Below are 20,627 nucleotides of genomic sequence, written 5' to 3' on the forward strand. Positions count from 1 at the left end.
TACCCGCTGCTGTCTCTGCCGGTACCTGCCTGCCGTGCCCGGTGCCGTCATGGTCCCGACTCCATTCTCTCCCAGCGCTAGCTAGTGGCTCCTGCTGCTATAATGAAAACGGACACTTAGAAAATGGCTGTCCCCATACTGCAGACAGTTTTCTGTCTGCAGTATGGGGGCAGCCATTTTCTAAGATATTTTTCATTATAGCAGCAGGAGCCACTAGCCAGCGCTGGGAGAGACGGGACCGTGACGGCACCGGGCACGGCAGGAAGGTACCGGCAGAGCCAGCAGCGGGGGGCGGCGAGGGGAGGGGGAGTGGGGGCGCCCAAAAAATTTGCGGCGGGGGGGGCTCAAAATACGTAGTTACGCCTCTGATGCCACTGTTTACAGCCGGGCAGCGCTGCTGAGTTCAATCACTGCTCCCTCCCCTCTGCTTCGCCTCCGGCTCCCTCCTCCTCCCCCCTCCCATCTGGGTTTTGTATGAAGTCCCAGGCGTTGGCTTATGACAAGCCGGCTGCCGGAGACAGGGACACAGTGCGGGGGCGCAGGTCCGGGCAGCCACTGATTGACTGTGCAACGGCGCTGCCCGGACCCAGGGAGGCAGGTGTGTTTTTTTTTTTAAGGGAGCGCTCTCCATTAAAAACTCGCCCAATGGGGAGCGCTCCCAAAAAAAAAACACCACTGAAGGGGTTAATTATAAATAGAATTGCTTTGGCTAATCCTTTTGAATGAAAACACTGAAAAATGTTACATTTAAATATGCATTGAAAAGGTTTCACATTTGTATCAGCTAATTTCGGCATGCAAAGTCATCAGTTTGGCCAAATACTAGAGCACACGGCCCTCTGACATTATAATGATGTCAATATAAGCATGTTCCAGAGGGCACTCCCTGCTGAATCATGTCACGTTAGCTGTCCGCCCCCGGCACCTGCTCCATGCCTCCATTTGCATGGGAACGCCCAGAATTTGCATGGGAACGCCCATGAAACGCTGGGCGTTCCAAAGCCCTATTGCCACCATCTCACCTATACACCCCCCCACCCTATGCGAGTGCTTTGCTGACAGTGCAGGTCAGCAAAAGCGCTCGCACAGATGGCCTGCACATGTGCATAACTAATTATGCACATACGCAGGACAAAAACATCATTCAACTTTGGAACGCACGGGACACCAAACAAACCAGAATGAGAGCCATTGTCCCCAGGGCTGTAAAGCACATTTCTTCATATGGTGGTTTGCTATACAGGTTGAGTATCCCGTATCCAAAATGCTCGGGACCAGGAGAATTTTGGATAACGGATTATTCCGTATTTCGGAATATTTTAATATTTCAATGATGTATTTTGAAGTATCTTGCATTTATGCTGTATAAACACATAATATACACACAAATATATTTTATTACCACATAAAATACACACAAACATATTTTAATTGTTCAAAAAACAAGGTTTCAAAACGTGAAACAAAATGTGTGTACTATCTCAGCACTGAATTTGAATGCCAAGCAATCATTGTCTTGCACATATATAGTGCCAGTTACATATCATGTCCCCAGTGATGCTGTTACAAATGTCCCCAGTGAGTTTTTAGCAAAAAAAATTTTTTTTTTCACTTTCTGGAATGTCCGTATTTCGGAATAATTCGGATAACGGATATTCGGATACGGGATACTCGACCTGTACTAAGCATTGGCATATACCTAGAACAGAGGCGTGAAATAAAACCTGTCAGGGTCTTTCACAAGGGACCCCCAGAGGGGCATTTTTGGGCTTCTCTGCACCCAACGTGTACACTTGCAACTGATTGACCACTGCGTGGCATATAGTAATGTGATCATGAGACTCTAACAAGACCGGAAGGGCAACCACAGCAAAAGAGCACAGGAAAACCATTGATCAGGACACATTGGGGGAAATTTATTAAGGCGAATACACCTGAAATAGGCATATTCGTAGGCAGTCGTATACAATACAACTGCCTACACGTATTTTGGGCATTTAATATGCCCGAAATATGCCTATTTGTATTCTTTTGAGGAGCTTATTCGTATTCCTAATCAGGAATACAAATGCATACACCATCAAAATAATATGAGTAGAAAGCAACATTCAGGCAAGCCTATCATATTTACATTCCACACGCATAACCCTCTGAGGCACTAATGTATTATATAGCTTTTCTTCTGGACTTGCAACTTGGTTGAACTGCTGTGCTATTACTCGTGCCTGTCCTTGTGTTTCCCTCCTATGTCCCTATAGATTGTAAACTTGCAGCAGGGCCCTCTAACCCCCAAGTCTGTCTGTTGTTACCCAGTTTGTTTTATCTGTTTAAAATTGTAAACTCAACTTAAAGAGCCTGTCCTGGTTCTAGAAATTGACAAGTCCAACTGAGTAGGGGATCCCCAGAATTTTTAAAACCAGCACCAGGCTCAAGGGCTGGTCCTGGTTCACAAAATATAGGGGACAAAATGACTAGCAGGCCCCCGTATTTTGAGAACCAACACCGGGCCCAACCACCCAGCAGGGTAATGTATAAAGTTTCCCCCGGCTGTGGAATTACCCCCTGACTAGTGAAGCCAGGTGCTGGCTACAAAAATATGGGGGACCCCTTCATCTTTTGTCCCCCATATCTTTGTAACCAGGACCGGTCCTGGAGCCCTGTGCTGGTTCCTTAAATACAGGAGAACCCTACACAATTTTTCCCACAGCGTTCCTCACAGAAGATGGTGGGTGAGTAATTTTTATTTCCACAGGTACCCCTGTTGGATTCTACATGGACAAGAGGACAGGCCATTGTGGGAATGTATGAGTGAATGTAGTGTGAAATAAAGTTTTAAGGAACCAGCACAGGGCTCCAGGACCAGTCCTGGTTACAAAGATATGGCGGACAAAAGATGTAAGGGTCCCCCATATAGTCACCCTGGGCTGGGGTCCCTGAGGGAATGGGGACCCCCAATAAAGGGATCCCCCCTTAGCACTTGATGAACTACAAGTGCCAGCATGCAAGGATTAAAGGCAGCTGGGACATTTAGTTGGTATGTAATCATGAGGACAGTAAGGGCAGCACTGTGTAGGATGAAGTCAGGCAGTGGGATGATATTTAGGCCCTTATTCTTGTTCGTGCGGTAACGGCCGCATGCGGCCGTTCCGCCGATGTTTTCGGTCTGCGCATGTGCAGAGGCTACTCTGCGCATGTGCAGCCGAATTCGCCGTACACGTATTTTGTCCGCCGCAAAGGGGGTGGATAGGGGCGTGAGGGGCTACGAAGCCTCATTTGCATATGCATACGCCCCGCGTTTCATGGGCATTCCCATGCAAACGCGGGGCGTACGCATGCTAATGAGGCTATGACGCGTGGGTACAGGGCGGGCATCTGACATCGCCGGATGTCAGCTGCCCGCCCCCATACAAGATTTCACACGGACAAGTGTCCGTGTGGTCTTGTGTAGCGGGACCTGGTGGAGCGTGCGGCCCTGCATTCGATGTTCGGCGACCATCGAATGCAGGGGCTGCTCCCACCATGGAGGAGGCGTATCCCCGTACACATTCATGCGGATCGCCACATGTCCGCGTACGGACGGCCGTGGCGATCCGTATGGAAGGCGGGGATTCGCCTGGTGCGGTCAGAGCCGCATATGCGGCTCCGGCCGCACCGATCAGAATAAGGGCCTTAGTCATGAGGGTAGTGAGGGAAGCAGTGGTCAGTGCACACTATGCCAGCCTCACCCTCTCCTGCCTCTATGCTAAGGCACTTACTGAGTCTTCAACTACCGTTTCAATCAGATCCCTCCCTGCACCCTCTGTGTCCACCCCGTCAATCTGTGCATGTGTAGACGGACTCCTGGGTCATAAACAAGAGACCAGCGCTGATTGCAAAGCACATCTCTTATAGGGAGAGCTGCTCTTTGCATTACTGGTACTTGTGTACTAGCACGGCGCCCATCGCATCGCAGACCATAAGGTCTGCGATGCGATGTTGCGCGATGGCAGCCAATGTTATACAATTTTAAATTGTATACCATCGAATTGTATGGCATTGTATGCCATTCTTTTTTTTTTTTTTTTAATTCATCTTTATTTGATCGTTTCTCATAAAATTCTATAAAACATACACATACATCAATACCTTTGACATACCTAACATATAAACAAACAAACATAAGTTACATTTAGCAGCAGCCAGTATATACTCTTGTGGGTTTATAGCCGTTTTTTATCCACCTTCCCACTCCATTTATTCATTCCCTCCTTTGTCTATAAGCTTATATTAGGGGAGTGATCTACTCATCCTAGTGTTTATGTGTGGAACCTAATCTATTATCATATTTCATATTGATTTTACTTAAAACCACTTATAAGTGACTATTGTGTAATTATCGCAGAGTTGACCATACAGCTATCAGCCCTACTGTGCCCTTTCTCTCTCTTTTATGTTTTTTCTTTCTTATTTTTTTTTTTCCCTCCCCTCTCCCTTCCCCCCCCGTCCTTCCCCTATCTAACATTGTGCATATTTATATTATGGGTTAAACCATCTCCCCCATATCCCATACGTCCGGGACCCCCTTTATTCCTAGGGACATGATTTTCTCATGCTCCAACGTTTTTTCGGGAGTTATATTTTGATTCTACCTACATCAATATCATACGACCCAGATTACGTATCAATGGGGGGGAAGGGTCCACCCATGTGAGATATGTATTAAATTACTATTATAGTGTTTACGTGAATCCAGTTTTAAGTGAATATTGTGTATATCTCTCTTCTTAATGTTATCATTCGGTGTTTAAGTTTATTTTTTAAAGTGCTAATCGTTGTACTATATTCTACTCTGTGATACACAAATTGAATAACAACCTATACATTAATTGAACTAAGGACAGGAAGATTTAAGGAGTTAGAGTGGAACGCCTCAACTTCTATAGTGCCTGTTTGTAGCTATTACATGTCGGATAACCAGTATATTATAGCACATATTCATTCCGATCTACTATGTTGAGTTGTTATATTTTGAGTTATACCATTTCCCCCATATTCCATAGAATTTGGAAATTGCGTTCCTCGATAGGTACATATTTTTCTCATGGTCCATGGTACTGTTTACCAAGCTAGACCAGGCTTGAGTTCTTGGGCCATTTTGGGCCATCCATGAGCGGGCGATCACTGTTTTAGCAATTGCACATAAATTAATTGCAAGCTTTCTAAGATCTTTAGTCATTGTGTTAGTGAGCCGACCCCCATAATTACTGTAAGGGGTTGTATACAGTCTCTTGGAATCCCCAGGTCAATCAGTATTATCCCTATTTCTTGCCAAAACATTTGTACCTTTGGGCACTCCCATACCAAGTGCCAAAAGCCACACCCCCTATTCTTGCATTTTGGGCACCTGTCCGATGTGTTTTTAACAAATTTACCCATCCTTTCGGGAGTAAAGTAGGTCCTATATAAGATGTTTAGTTGTATCTGTTGAGTTCTGGCGGAGCTGGTGGCCTGCCCAGGAGCCGCCAATGCAAGTCCCCAATTTGTTTCATTTAGTTCAGGTATATTTTTAGTCCAGTTCGACCTTAGGCCCCCCAACTGATCACTTTGGGTATTATCTAACAGAAACTTGTAACAGTTTGAGATCCGTTTATTGGAGCTCAGTTTTTTGATAAATGTTTTAATCGGAGTCTCCTTTATACTGATAATTTTGTCCCTGTTATTTTGCGCTATTGCACTCCTCAATTGGAGGAATCTATAGAACATATTTTTAGGGAGGTCAAATTCCAACTGTAGTTGGGAGAAGGATTTGAGATTATTATTTACAAATATTTGTCCCATAGTGTTTATCCCATATTGCCCCCAGATCTTACCCCCTTGTTGTAAATTCAATTTTTTAAGCTGGGGAAGGGAAAAAATATACATATCGGGGTCAGTTTCCTCAAAATCCATTCTCTTACACACCCAATTCCATATATTCCTAGCTTGTTTAAGCAGAGGAGGGGATCTACGATTTCCCTCTTTTATCAAAATTGCCTGCAAAGGAGTTTTGACCATGGTCGCTTTGTCTATGAATTTGGATAGATCATCTGTGCATTCCTCCTCCTTAACCCAGCTTACCAGATGGGTCATCTGGGCCGCATAGTAATATAACTTGAAATTAGGCATCGCAACGCCACCTCTATTCCGCTCCCTACTAAGTGAGGACATTTTTATTCTAGGAGTTTTATTCCTCCAGATGAAGGATGATAACACACAGTTGATCCTCCTAAAAACCTTCTCTCCAATTGGGACAGGCGATTGTAAAAATATATAAAGGAGCTTTGGAAGGATTGACATTTTTATTAGATTTACTCGTCCAATTACTGTCAACGGGAGTTTCTGCCAGCTTTTACACTTTCTTTTTATCTCATCTATTATAGGGTCAAGATTGTCATTAATAAAATCGGTAGGGTTTCTAGATATTATGATCCCAAGGTACTTAAATTTATCAACGCTATGAAGGCCCGAGCTGACTACTACTGGCCCGCTCCCCAGTACATTAGTTAAAAGAAGATGTGATTTATTATAATTTATTGTTAGGCCAGAGTACTGCCCGAATTCCTGGATGTTCTCAATAACATGGGGAAGCTGGTTTACATAATCCGCCATGCCTATCAATAGATCATCTGCGTAAAGAGAGATAATGTTACCACCGATTCCCACCTCACCCAGGTCTTCCCTCAATTTGCAGGCAATTGGTTCTATCGCCACTGCGAACAGCAGGGGCGAAAGAGGGCACCCTTGGCGAGTACCTCGAAGCAGGGGAAATGACTCAGAGATATACCCATTGACAAGAATTCTTGCCATCGGGGACTTATATAGGAGAAATACTCTATCTATAAATTTAGGGCCCAACCCAAAAGCCATCATCACTTGTCTAAGATAAGGCCATTCAACCGAATCAAAGGCTTTATTGGCGTCGAAGGATGCAATCGCTACTTTTCTAGCCGATACCTCTGCCATCTGGATATAAGTAAAGAGTCGACGCAAATTAATGGCAGTAGATTTTCCACTCATAAATCCATTTTGATCCGGGTGTATAATTTTGCTAATAAATTTATTAAGTCTATTTGCCAAGATCTTAGCATAGATCTTGGCATCGACAGTGATCAGCGATATTGGCCTGTAGGAATCGACCAAAGCCGGGTCCTTACCGCTCTTGGGAATGACCGTGATGATGGCTTCTGACATTGAGTTTGTAAGTCCACCCTCAATTTCCATTTGCTGGAATAAATATAATAATTTTGGAGCTAAGCTTGCTTCCGCTTTTTTGTATATTTCTCCCGGCAGGCCATCTATTCCCGGGGCTTTATTTGCAGGAAGAGACTTAATCACCTCCTCCACTTCCTGAATGGTGATAGGGGAATCCAATGAGTTACTATCCTCTAGGGACAGTTTGGGTATCACTATGTTACTTAAATAGTTAGAAATTTCATTACTCCCATGCTTTAATTTGGACTGATATACTTCCCTAAAGTGGTCCACAAATACCTCCGCAATCTGGGGTGGGGTTATACACAGATCTCCCTTATCTGAATATATTTTTGATATTATATTCGGGGGTTTATCTATTTTGGAAAGATAGGCCATATATCTACCTGCTCTGTCAATATTCAAATAGAATTGGTGTGATTGTTTTAGTAACCTTTGATTGGCCATAATTTGTAGATGTTCAACCCACCCTCGTTGTGCCGATAACCACTCTGTTCTACTTAGTTCGGTTTTATCAGATATATATTTCTGCTCCTTCTCCTTCATTTTAGTTTCCAGTACCAAGGCCACTTCTCGAGTTTCTCTTTTCAAGATAGATATTTTTTTCAACAAATTTCCTCTAAGGGCTGCCTTAAACGTGTCCCAAACTATTGTGGAGCTAGCTGTACCCGTATTAACCTTAAAAAATTCATCAGTTTCAGCATTTAGGTCTGCTGTATTACTAAATTGCTCCAACCACGAGGGATGGAATCTCCAATATCTAAAACCCCCCTGTGGATCGGGGTCTATCTGCATCAATACAGGGGAGTGATCAGAAATACCTCGAGATTTATACTCTATTTTTGAGATGTTTTTAAGCAAATTTTTAGATGAGAAAACAATATCTATTCTTGAAAATGTATTGTGGGATGGGGAGTAACATGAAAATTGACTGACCTTTGGATGTCTCTCCCTCCATACATCCCACCACCCTATTTCCGAGGTAAATTCAGCGAGTCTACTATTGCCGCTGTCATATCCCCCCTTGTTGTTCCATCTATCCAGACCGGGGTTCATGACCGCATTGAAGTCCCCTAAACATATGATGTAACATTCAGGTCGTGCGGAGACAAAGTCTACTGCCAATCTGAGTACCTCATAGGAGAACGGGGGAGGTATATATACCGCTAAGATACAGTATCTAATCGAATCAACATTCGCATCCAAAAATACATATCGACCCCTATCATCCACTTTTGATGCTATTAATTCAAAGGGAATATTTTTCTTAATAATTATAGAAACCCCTCTGGCCGACGAAGAGAACAGGGAATGGAAAGCCGTTCCAATCCAAGGACGCCTTAGCGCCAATACTTTATCCCCATATAAATGCGTCTCTTGGAGACAAATTATTTCGGCCGCCAGTGACTTGCATTGTTTTAGTACCAAGGACCGCTTCACCTTCTCATTTAGACCACGCACATTCCAGGTCAAAAAACCCACCATTTCTTTTCAGGTATAATTCCTATCAACATTTGTATTTTATCTAGGGATATCCCTACTTGGATCAGGCTATAGCTACATGATTTTTCAATAGTTAACTCCACACTTTTCCAGGGCTGCATGCACAATAGACAAACACAAAAACACATCACAAATACCATATACCCACAACCCGCCCCCCTCCCTGTATGACCTACCCATCTAGGCATACCTATTTCAAACCCCTCGCTATCACCTATCCCTTTCAACCTCCAACTTTCACTTAGGGCAATTTACTGTTTGTCACATCGCCATGAGCAGGCCCAGCCCCCCAGTGACCCCATGCATATATTATTTATGAAATTTTCACCCCCCCCCTCCCCCCCCCATGCCCGCACACTCATTGAGCAGTAATTTAGGATTTCCCATTTCCCTCCCCCTCCCCCCCCCAATCTCTGGATTTCAATCATATAATCAAAGTATCAAAAAAGAAGAAAAGGGAGAAGGAAGGAAGGAAAAAAAAAGGAAATAAAAAACCACAGGGGACCACACCAAACATGTCCAGATATAAATATCAGGCCTCTTCTTATTTTCGACCTCTGGTTCCCAGCAAGACTAGGTAGTTGCCAATTGTCTGCTGGTAGGAGAGTTCTTATCCAACCAGGCAGCAGCTTCCCCAGGTGTAAAGAAAAACTTGGTCTCATCCTGGGTCACGATCCTCAGTTTTGTGGGATAAATCATCGAGTATTTTATGTTCAATTCTCTGATTCTTGCCTTTATCTCTCTATATCTGGCTCTCTCTTTTTGAACCTCGTATGGCAGATCGGGGAATAAAGAAATTCTTTTCCCGTTATGGGAGAGGTCTCCTATGGTTCTTGCCAATCTCAAAATATTGTCCCGGTCTCTGAAATGCAGAACCTTTGCTATTAGGGTTCGTGGTGGACCCCCAGGTATCGGGGCCCTGGATGGGACCCTATGTGCCCTTTCGATTGTAAAAAAGGGGGAGAGGGCCTCTGTCCCCAAGTTTTGTTTTAACCAGTCCTCTAAAAAATTTTCAGGAGAACTGGCCTCCACTCTCTCCTCAAAACCCACAAAACGGATATTATTTCGGCGCAGCCGCCCCTCCATATCCGACATCTTGTTTTGGATTTCTGCAAGTTTGCCCGTCATGGTTTTCACCTGGCTCTGGATCGGGCCCATAGTGTCCTCTATCTCAGATACCCGGGTCTCCACCTCGGATACACGAACCCGGATTTTCTGCGCATCATCACGCAGAAACATAATGTCCGCCTGTACTTTATTAATTTGTTCTGCTAAGCGGGTCTCGCAAGTGTTAACTGCCTCCAAAACTTGTTGTAGGGTAACCTCTCTTGGCTGTTCGGTAATGTTCCCCCCCTTTATAGGGGTGGATTGAGGAGTGCTTTCCCGAGAATCGCTCGGGTTTTTTGCCTGTGTGCGAGCAAACTTTTCCAGCCTTGCGGCCGCTGTATTCTGCCCTGTTTTCCCCATTCTGTTGGAGGAAGTGTTCTTTAAGTATCTGGGCTTGATTTAACAGTAAGTCGGTTACTTGGAGGAAATTTAAACTTTCTATATCCCTCAATCCGACCTCATATAGAGGCCTGTACTGGCCCACTGAACAGGGATATTTCTGAGGACGGGATTAGCCGATCGATGTATTAATGAAGGATATTTCAGGCAGTGCTCTAAGTGTCTATCCGACCCTGTCTGTTTATACTGCGCTTCACCACACACACTTATTAGTTGACACCTATGGCTTTATTCGGTTTATCGAAGGATTTGGTGTCACAGATGATTTTACAAGTATTCCTTTTTAATGGTGTGTTTCAAGTAAAAAAAATATTACCTAGCCGTATGCAGAAACAGACACATGGAACCCCTCCAACTTTAGGGGACGTGCTGTCCAGGTTATCAGCCACAGCAATTACACCCAGGTTATCTTTTTCTTTTTCCCCCACTCCACACAAAAATACAAAAAAAAAAAAAAAACGAGGGGAGCAGTCCACAATCTGGATATTGTTCAAAGTGTGTGTGGGCTTATGTGCAATATACAGGTTATATCAGGCACATACCTGCCAATTTCTTCCCCCAGGCATTTGTTCCCTGTCGATCTCCTCTCATATGATCCTCCAAGCACCCTGCTTCTGCCCAAGACCACTTTGGGTTTATCTGCCGTTGTCTAAAGACCCATTCACCCTTGGGGGGCCAAACGATCCCGGAGAGTAGATCCACGTATCAGAGAGGGCTTTTACTGTTTGGTCGAACCCACAGATCAGCGTGTGGCTCGATATGACTCCCCGCTCTCTGAGCTCTCTGCAGAGACGCCTCAGGACACCACGTCCAGAGAGCGCGTCCCGATACCCAGGCTGCACCCGGGCTGGAAGCGTCGCTGACGTCACCCCTCTCCGTCCGTCCGTACGTCTCAGCTCAGGCACGCCACCGCTATAGCCCTTCACACAGGGCACTTGGTCCGGTCCTCACCACCTCAGTCCGGGTAATAAGCCAGCAACGGAGGGAGACCAGGAGCTGCAGCGTCACACAGCGGGATCCCAAGCCGAGGTACTGCCCATAGGTGTACGATGCACAGGGGGGGGGAGGCGGCGTGGGGCTAGCGATCAGGCATGGAAGCACCAGGGAGCTTAGACCACCTCCTCTACGCACACGCCGTCGTGACCCCGCCCTCCGCATTGTATGCCATTCTATCGCATATACAATGGTATGCGATTTAAAATTGTATAAGCACCCTAAAGGGTTTTCCCATGTTAAAAGTGGCCCTATAAGTTAATTAAATGGCGTGGAGTTCATTTTATAAAGTGTGGCGAGCGCAGCGCGCCCCGCGAGGGGACGCGGAATACATGTAAAGTAATACGCGTCCCCTCGCGGGGCTCGCCACGCTTCGGGCTCAGTGGCTCGCTGCGCTCGGCACACTATATAAAATCAACTCCACGCCGACGTGGATAGTGGGGGTATGAAAAGGTCGTAGGACTCGTACCGCCGCCCCTCGCTGGCTCGCTGCACTCGCCACGCTTCAGGTTGGGGTTCATAGTGGGGGTGCATTTAACATTGTAAGCCCCCATTAGGGTGCTTATACAATTAAATATCGTATAGGGGGCTTATACAATTTAAAATCGCATCGCAGTGCATCGGGTGTATGCCATGCGATGGCATGCGATGCGATTATATGTCGTGCAACCTAATATCGTGGGCGCCATGCTAGTACACAAGTACCACATTACTATTTGCATATGTCAGTGGACAAAGTAGGTTGACATGGACTCCGTATAAGGGTACCGCTTCCCATCGCATGGCTTACTGCGCTTGACATGCTTTAGGCACGGTGCATCGCTGTTCTCAGCACACTATTATAGTGTAACTATGCCCACTTGGATTGTGAAGTAAGAACAAGTTGGTTTAAAAAAAAAAATCGTCAAAAATGTATGTTAAGTTTTTGACATGTTGACATTTTAAATGTCGCATTTTGACCATGTCGGCATAATGAATGTCTGCATTTTGAACGTTTCATTATTTTGATGGTTGTTGCTATTTTGACCATCAGTGTATTTTGACTGTCATTAATTTGACTGCATCCCGATCTGATGGCCATGCACAGTAGTGAGGCACATCCGGGGCACACTTCCTTTCTTACCGGCAAGTCCTATTAATTGATAGTTATGATCCTAAGTTAAATATATCTATATCACCCTATTTAAAACAGATGTACAATTTAGTAATATCTCCACACGCACAATATAGTAAATGGGTGAGAGCGCAGGCAAATATTAAACACCGATTGAGAAAGCTTCCTAAAGTGAAACGTACGTCTCGGTTGCTCCAGGTCCCCGCTGTGCACGAGCGGGACCCTGCACGCTTCACATATCTGTATCTGGCTCTCATCGCTGCAAACAGCACGACCCCGGGCCAGCTGAAGGCTCCTACTAAATGCCGACATATCTGACGGAGAAATACACCGGCGGCTTTGTTCTCCTACCGCCGACGGCACTAATCCCTGGACGGGACAGTTCATCACCGTCGGTTTCCCGTCATAACCAGCTTACCTAAAGCTAGAGGCTTTCACTGATTAACAGCGCAGCCGACGGAGATACACAGCGGCGGCTTCATTCACCTGCCGCCGACGGAACCAACCCCTGGACGGGATATTTAATTACCGTCTGTTTCCCTCTGGTAACTCCTACAAATACTGCTCACTTCAGCTGCCTTATAGGACAAACAGCGGAGTCCATAGTTGTACCTATAGAAGCCTCAGAAGACGCTGGGGATTATTTAAAAGAACGCAGAGATTATTATCTTTATTATCTATCCTCATACACAGACTGCTTCTTTTGATTCATTTACTGTGACAGTCCATATATCCAACTCCACGGGTGATATTCACCATACCGATTGGTTGCAGTATCTTTACTGGAGCATACACACTGGGGGATTTCGCTGTCTGATGTCCAGAGCCGCCAGCGATACACCCTGGACCGGGTGTCCGTGAGTCTAACAACCCTCAGGGCATTTTGTCTGTGATAAATAAATATAATAATACATCCCCTACAATTCTAACTACGGGGTTACTATATAATAATCTATTACTCACACCCTGTTGCTTTATACTTAATTACAGTGGCTTGTCACTTATTGCTAATTGATTGCATATATACCATGTTGCATTTTATTTGATTACAGTGAGTGTTACCTATATACTTAGAACTGTGACTCTGTAACGCACAGAGACTGAGTGTTGCACTATACTTAAACACAGTGGCAGGCAACTCATTGCGCAAAGCTGTGTGTTTTGCATTGCATAGGGATCTCTTTCTCCATCTCTTGCACCTTGGTCTATATGTGGAATTATCTCCTAAAAATCTTTCTTTCATTTACCACCTTTTGCATGGTACAATAGTGACTCAGAAGCCAAAATAATAGTACCGCAGTGCAATCTATACTTTCTTCTGCAATTCACCACCCAGGCACACCGCTCAACCAGTGTTCACTACGTCTATGGACATACACACTGGACAGTAGCGTATGCCAGGGACTCAAAGTGAAGGTGCTCTCTTTACTGACCCCCTCCAATCAGGGTTCTCTCATCTCCGGAGGACCCATTACCTGACTCTGCGCTGTCTTTGTATAACAGGGCCAGGTTGGTCGCCCCTGGAGACAGCAGAAACCCCCTGTTGCTCCACTTTCGTACCTGTGACACTCGCTGAGTCCGCTCAACTGTGCAAACATCTGATTGCCACCGTAAGCACAGACAGCAGCCACCCCGCGAGTACATTTAGCTCAGGTACTTCACCACAGCTTTCATTTTTATATTATTTATGAGTCTGCAGTCTAACTTAAGTGAAAATATAATTACTAGACAAACTTGTGCTGTTTGACAGTGAGCCCCTTTTTGATAACATATTGTATTTATCTTGATGCTTTGATGTGTTAACCAATTGTTGGTCAAGTGAAGACGTGCCTAGTCTGAGAATAATAATTTTTCACACAAATATATTGATATTCTTGTGATACCGAAGATAGAGGCAATTTAGTCCTCTTCTCAGACTTCCACAATATATTTTCACGACTTTTCTCAAATTGTATACCATTTTTCATGTTACTTGTATGTTCTTGTCTCATGTTCGTCATTGATCCACCTAAAGGATCAATTTTAGTAATAATAAAGTTGATATTTTAGACTGTTATATACAATACCATAGAAGGTTGTGCCCCACCCAGGAGTTTCTTTTTTGATATTCTCTCTTGAATATCAACCCTTTTTTCAAATATTAAACACGTAACAGCTCAGGTAACAGTGCTAAGTCTTATATATGGAAATGTAATACAGGAGAGTTATAAGTATTTAAACCTTTTATTATAAATAATATCTTTAAAATTTACAACAAAAATAAATTAGTACAACATTTATATATTCAATTCAGAAAGTGCTCGGAGCGGAACAGCTGCCCGAATTGTTTTGGATCCCACAAAAGTCTGAAATTGCATAGACCTGGTGTTATATACAGATGTCCTATAGTGAAAGACTAGTGTACCCAAGCTAATAGCACTGTCATAGGAGAGCACATTCATGCCAGCAGTGGGCATAGAATTTCACCCTGTTATAAAGTGACAGTGCAACGATCCAGTCCAAGTAAATGGCCCTCTTTCTCTAACAGGACAAGCAGTGCTAGAGTTACCACACTGGTAGCACAAGCAGTATTTATACATCTTATACTTCTCACCCCACAAGTACATATTTACAACAAGGGCTCTGTATGGATAGGTTGAAAAGAGAAATCAATGACTCAAGCATCAAACATCTTTCAAGCGTTGTCATTTCAGTGTAGCTTAACTCATTTTACAATATATTACAAATCATTTTTTTTTTTATAAAAGTAAGACTTATTTTTTATTAGAGATTTTCTTTTTGATGCATAGAACTATTTCCCTGACTGAAATTTTCCAATTTTCACACCTATTTTGACAAATTCACTTGGCACTCAAAGGGTTTAGATAACCTTGAATGGCTGTAGAGGTAGTAATAGGCTCAGTCAATAGTAATTATAAAGTAATGAAAATATGCAGACACTGCAACTGATCAGCTTTGTTTTATGGTATAACACAAATGTTCTTTCCTCTGTAGAAAAAGTGCCCCCGTGGCTACAGTATATGTGATTTGTGTTTACTGTATTCTGGCACTAACACAACATCCTTAAAAATGGAATGTTGGTGCATGCATATCTCTGCTTATAATTCGCAGTATTCCATAGCACTGATTTAATTCTCATTTGCATCTTCATCTTCTGAGCCACTGCTGCTGTCTGACTCCTGGTAAAAGGAAATGGTGGCTTGTACTGGAAAGTTCCTCAAAAGTTCCTCGGCCTCCTGATACAAGAAGTCATAGCACTTTGACTTGGGCCAGAATAACCTGGAATGATAACAGAAAATTACTAAATGATACCCTTTGTAGCTGAAATAGACAGCTTTTATTATTCTACATGCAAGGCTGGAAATATCTTAAGGTGCCCATGTACTACGCAGACATATCTGAAGCTACAAATCTCTTCCGATTTTTCTTGAACTCTCCCAGGAGCTTCCTAGGAATTTGATCTGACCCTGGGCTAAATATTCACTCTATTCGGCCAGCTTCAGATGAGATGGATTTTTGGTGCAGCACCGAATACTTTTTATGTCAGATGGATGGAGACAAGGCCACCAATCGGATCTGAGGGCGCTCAGATTTTGCCTGCTTTTTTCGGTCTCTCAGATCCATCTTACTGAAGAAAACAGTCCAAATCTGACTAGTGGATGGGGCCCTTTACTGTATGGATTGTACTCTTGAACACCGTACTATTGCAGAATAACCCAGATCGACCAACCCGGCAATTCAACATGGGTTATAGGAAGGGTTAAGCTAGGGATGTCCATCGGTGCCTTTGCCATCGATGGTTGCCATTGATGGCAATAGTGCACATGGCCATCGATAGTGTAAAACTATGCAATGGGTGACCATCAATAGTTTTACATATCGATGGTCATCTATTATGTGTGAGTGATTGGCCTGTGGGCCAATCAAAATACGTGGGCGGGGCTTTACGGGTGTCGGTGGGTGGAGCTATGCTCAGTGTCCCGGCACTTTGAAGAAAAAAGAAAAGCAAAACATCAGTTTTGCTGTGCCATCGATGTAGGGAAACCATCTGGTTCTCCCCCATCAACGGCAAAAGTATTCGACATCGGCCATTAACCATTGATTATTTTGAATCATTGATGGTCGATGGCCATCCCTAGGTTAAGCCCGGGTGACCCTGAATTACTGTGGAAGGGTCGGACCCGGGATCAAAATAGCAATGTGAAAGCGGTATAACTGGCTTTGGTATTGCAGCGTGGAAGTGAAAGTCATTTATTACTGGTAATATTACTAAGATTTGAGCCTCATTGGGTGACTACAATTGTGGGTTTCATTTATCAGCAAATGATACAACTCATTGTGAATGATAAAACTTGTTGCAAATGATAAACGCTGCTCCAGTCAATCAGCTCCTAACTGTCATGAGAGCTAATAGGCTGGAGAATATGCAACAGGTTATATCATTAAAAATGAATTTTATCACTTGTTAATAAACAGGCCCATGTATGTCAAAACCTGATACTCACATTTACACATAAAGAGGTATACTGTGAAAGCTGTTCATGCATAGGCAAATAAGTCACAGTTGAGGCAAAACTGGCCAAATACTACTTACCTATCACACTGGTTACAGCCTACCCTATAAGAGCCTGTTATTGCTGCCAGCTACTGTCTGTACACATTATCAGATCAAAGTCAGAGTTACACCATATTTTCCATATGTGCATACTGTATAAGCATTGGATACATCCCATTTTAAATGATATGAGTTTTTGGGTGAAACTGGCAATTTGCAGGATTATTCAGAAATTAGAAGAGCCCAATATCGGCATTACCCACTAAGCAAATTGTTTTTAAATTATGGCTTTTCTGCCACACCACACTGAAATTGCATATGCCTACACCAGGCGTGTACAAACTATGGCCATCCAGCTGTTGTAAAACTACAAGTCCCATCATGCCTTGCAACAGTTTTGCTATTAGGGAATGCTAAAACGATGGCAAGGCATGCTGGGATGTGTAGTTTCAGTTTCACAACAGCTGGAGGGCCACAGTTGGCCAGTGATAAAAAACAAACACTTTATCACTTCACCGAGCTTAATAAATCTGCCCCTAGATGAGGGAATCAGGATAAACCATAGTAAATATATTATTGAGAATCCCCACACACTGCTCATCCTTTTGCCTAATATCTTATGGCAAGTCTGAGCAATCGGATAATTGAAGCCAAGCGTTCCTGGACATTTTTTGACAATTTTATCAGCTAAAGCACCTAAACACTTATGCATACATGCTACACAATAAAACAGGATGATCATCCAATTATTGACAAATTTGCCTAATAATTGTATAATGAGAATCTAGCTTACATGGGAAAATAAAAATCATTTTTTTTGTATAGATTTCATGTTCAGTCACATTTTGTGACTAGCAATTGTTGACTATTTAAATGACATGATATATTTATGCATTGAATTGATTTTATTTAAACCTCTTAATTACACATGATTTGTATTAAAAAGCCCTTGCTAGATGTTATGAGATATGTTACCAACATATACAATACCATGTACTTACTTGACAGGGTGCTGAAAGGCCGACATCTTCACTTTGTCACTGACAAGACCCTGGTTTAAGTTTGGTGACTGCAGACAAGAAAAGATAATACTATTCAGTTAAACATTCTTACACATATTTATAAGACATAACGGAGTTAGATTTAATTTAGATTTAATATAATCATCAGCGGCTTTAAACAATCATTTTAAAACAGCAATAATAATTAATGTTTAATCACTTGATTAGCAATTATTAATGCCATTTTAACATCACTTTCTACAGCTACCTATGATCAGCAGCTTTGATAAAAAGTAAATATGCCCAATGTGGGAGCATTAGGTTTAACTTTATACACATATAGTGGAATAAATTTAATGAAAACTATTGTTGAAAAAACTATCTCATTTTAAACCATTACATACTTAATGCTTTGTGTCTTGCTGGTACAAGTTTTTGTCCCATTTTTTTTTATGAAGGGAGGGAATTGTGTTCTTTACTAGACCATAAATAATATAACTTTCTCAGTGTCTCTATTGCAAAAGCATGTGAGTGCACGGGTGCAGACACATGAATACGGTTGTCTGGGACACTTTGATGCTGAATGGCTGCATATAAGGATATTTAGGCATACTGTTCTCAGCAGACATGGGGTAATTCACGCTATATATGCACTTGACTATAACATGTTCAGCAAGCATACTCTATATTTCTGCATTTAAATAGATCTGCTAGCTTTCAATAAATATTAAGCTGTGGAACTATCCATCCCAGCATGCTCTGCCACTACTTTGTTGTTAAGGAATGTAATAACTAATAGAGCATCCTGGGAAATGTAGTTTATCAGCAGATGGAGTGTCATGTCATTTACTCCTGCAGTAGGAATGGTTAAGTGAGGGGTATTCACCATTGGATAGACACCAACTAGGTCCACACCACTAGGTCAACATGGGTTAGGTCGACAGGGTCATTAGGTCAACACAAGCATTAGGTCGACATGAGGAATGTCGACAGTCAAAAAGTGGACACAGTCGACATGGACACTAAAACGTAACACCTCGTGCGCTCATCATGCTTCGGGCACAGTGCACTATTTTATACTCCCACCATGCACTAGTGCAGGGCTGGGCAACACCGGCCCTCCAGATGTTAATGAACTACACATCCCAGGATGCTTTGTATTAGTTTTGCTATGTGGCCATGCTGAAACTGATGCAAGGCATGCTGGGATATGTAGTTCATCAACATCTGGAGGGCCGGTGTTGCCCAGCCCTGCACTAGTGGATGTTAGGGCATGAAACATGTTGGCTCCAAAAAAAAAAAACCATGTTGACATTTTCACTGTCGACTTAATGCTTGTGTCAACCTAATGCCTGTTGACCTAACCCAGTGGTAGCCAACCCTAGCCCTCGAGAGCTACCAACAGTTCACATTTTCCAGACAACCTAGCTGCTGCACAGCTGCACTCATTAATCACTGACACATTTTAAAAGATCCACAGATGGAGCTAATTAGCTCACTTGTGATTCTGTGAGGAGACCTGCAAAACATGCATTGTTGGTAGCTCTCGAGGACTAGGGTTGGCTACCCCAGACCTAACCCATGTCGACCTGCTTGTCGACCTAGTGACCGTATTCCTAAATGAGCTGGACCAGGTTGTAAAACAGGTACCTACAAATATTAATGTACCATGGCAGATATCTCTCTATATCTGCCAAGATGCCAACATTTCTGACATTAGCCACAGTATATACATTTTACCTTTATTAATGAACAAAGTATATATATATATATATATATATATATATATATATATATATATATCTATATAATAAAGCATATATACTACTAAACATAATAAAGACTTCTAAAATTGCAATAAAATACATTTTTACTTAACGCGGAAGATATATATCAAAAACCTTAGGCAAAAGGTAAGTACTATGAGAGAATGAAAATGCATGCCATGTGGTCAGTGCGGTTACCTGCGGCAGCGTGCAGCTGTGTGTGTGCAGTGCAGGCGCCGCTGTCACTGGGCTGTCACTCCACGGTCTCCACATTGTCTCCCACCTGGAAAACACAAACATGACAGTGTCAGGGAGTCCTCCGGCTTCCCTCTCTCTGTCTAGGTGGCACTAGTGCGTATGAGTAACAGCATCTAGCGATCTACACCTAAACAGCTCCCGTCCCGTACATGATGTCCTCCCAGCTGCCCCATGCTGTAGTACTATACCAGTGTGACTGACCTGGCAGCGCCCGCGGTGTGGACGCATCTCCCCCGCTCTCCCCTCTGCTGCGGCTCCATTGCTACTTCCTGAAGGGTCCGCTCCTCGTTACTGCCCGGGCTGCTTTTGGCTCTGTGTTCCCGGCTCCTGACATTTTATGTGGAGCAGTCGCCTCCCTCCTGCCGGGCCGGGTGAGAGCCGGAGGTGGCAGGATACACATGGCCAGGTGTCACTGTGGACACTTGGGACACGTGCTGGGGCAGATGGTGCGGGGAGAGGTGCCCTCCTGCTGCGCCCATTATCCCAGAGCCCGGCTCCATACTACCAGCCACCGCTATTACTGTCATGGAGAGAGGGGGGCTGCTAATATTATTGAAAATTTCATCACCTACCCTATAGTACCACATGTAAAAGCTAGTAATATTAACTCATTTATGGCTGTTTGGTTTAACATTCTAAAAGTAAATTTGCGAATTTATTAGATTTTTTATCTATTTAATTAATCTCTTTTAATTATATTA

At 43.4% G+C, this 20,627-nt stretch overlaps 1 protein-coding gene across 1 annotated transcript; it reads right to left on the bottom strand.

The window, feature by feature from the left end:
* Nucleotides 1-14,629: 14,629 nt before the first annotated feature.
* Nucleotides 14,630-20,404, bottom strand: RIPPLY2 (ripply transcriptional repressor 2). The gene is made up of 4 exons (XM_083174712.1): nt 20,128-20,404; nt 19,867-19,951; nt 17,903-17,970; nt 14,630-15,625 (listed from the first exon to the last, which is right to left on the bottom strand). Exons 1-4 carry the CDS (start codon nt 20,184-20,186, stop codon nt 15,475-15,477), a joined length of 363 nt encoding a protein of 120 aa, XP_083030838.1. The 5' UTR covers nt 20,187-20,404; the 3' UTR covers nt 14,630-15,474.
* Between the last annotated feature and the right edge of the window lie 223 nt (nt 20,405-20,627).

This window comes from Crinia signifera, chromosome 3 (genome assembly GCF_055691185.1).
Source record: "Crinia signifera chromosome 3, ASM5569118v1, whole genome shotgun sequence".
NCBI classification, from domain to species: Eukaryota; Metazoa; Chordata; class Amphibia; order Anura; family Myobatrachidae; genus Crinia; species Crinia signifera.

Excerpts from the sequence above, each read along its gene's own strand:
- RIPPLY2 (XM_083174712.1), bottom strand. The coding sequence starts at position 20,186 with ATGGAGCCGCAGCAGAGGGGAGAGCGGGGGAGATGCGTCCACACCGCG. Across the intron at positions 19,952-20,127 it reads CACACCGCGGGCGCTGCCAG|GTGGGAGACAATGTGGAGAC; the intron begins GTCAGTCACACT and ends TGTGTTTTCCAG. Across the intron at positions 17,971-19,866 it reads ACAGCTGCACGCTGCCGCAG|TCACCAAACTTAAACCAGGG; the intron begins GTAACCGCACTG and ends TCTTGTCTGCAG.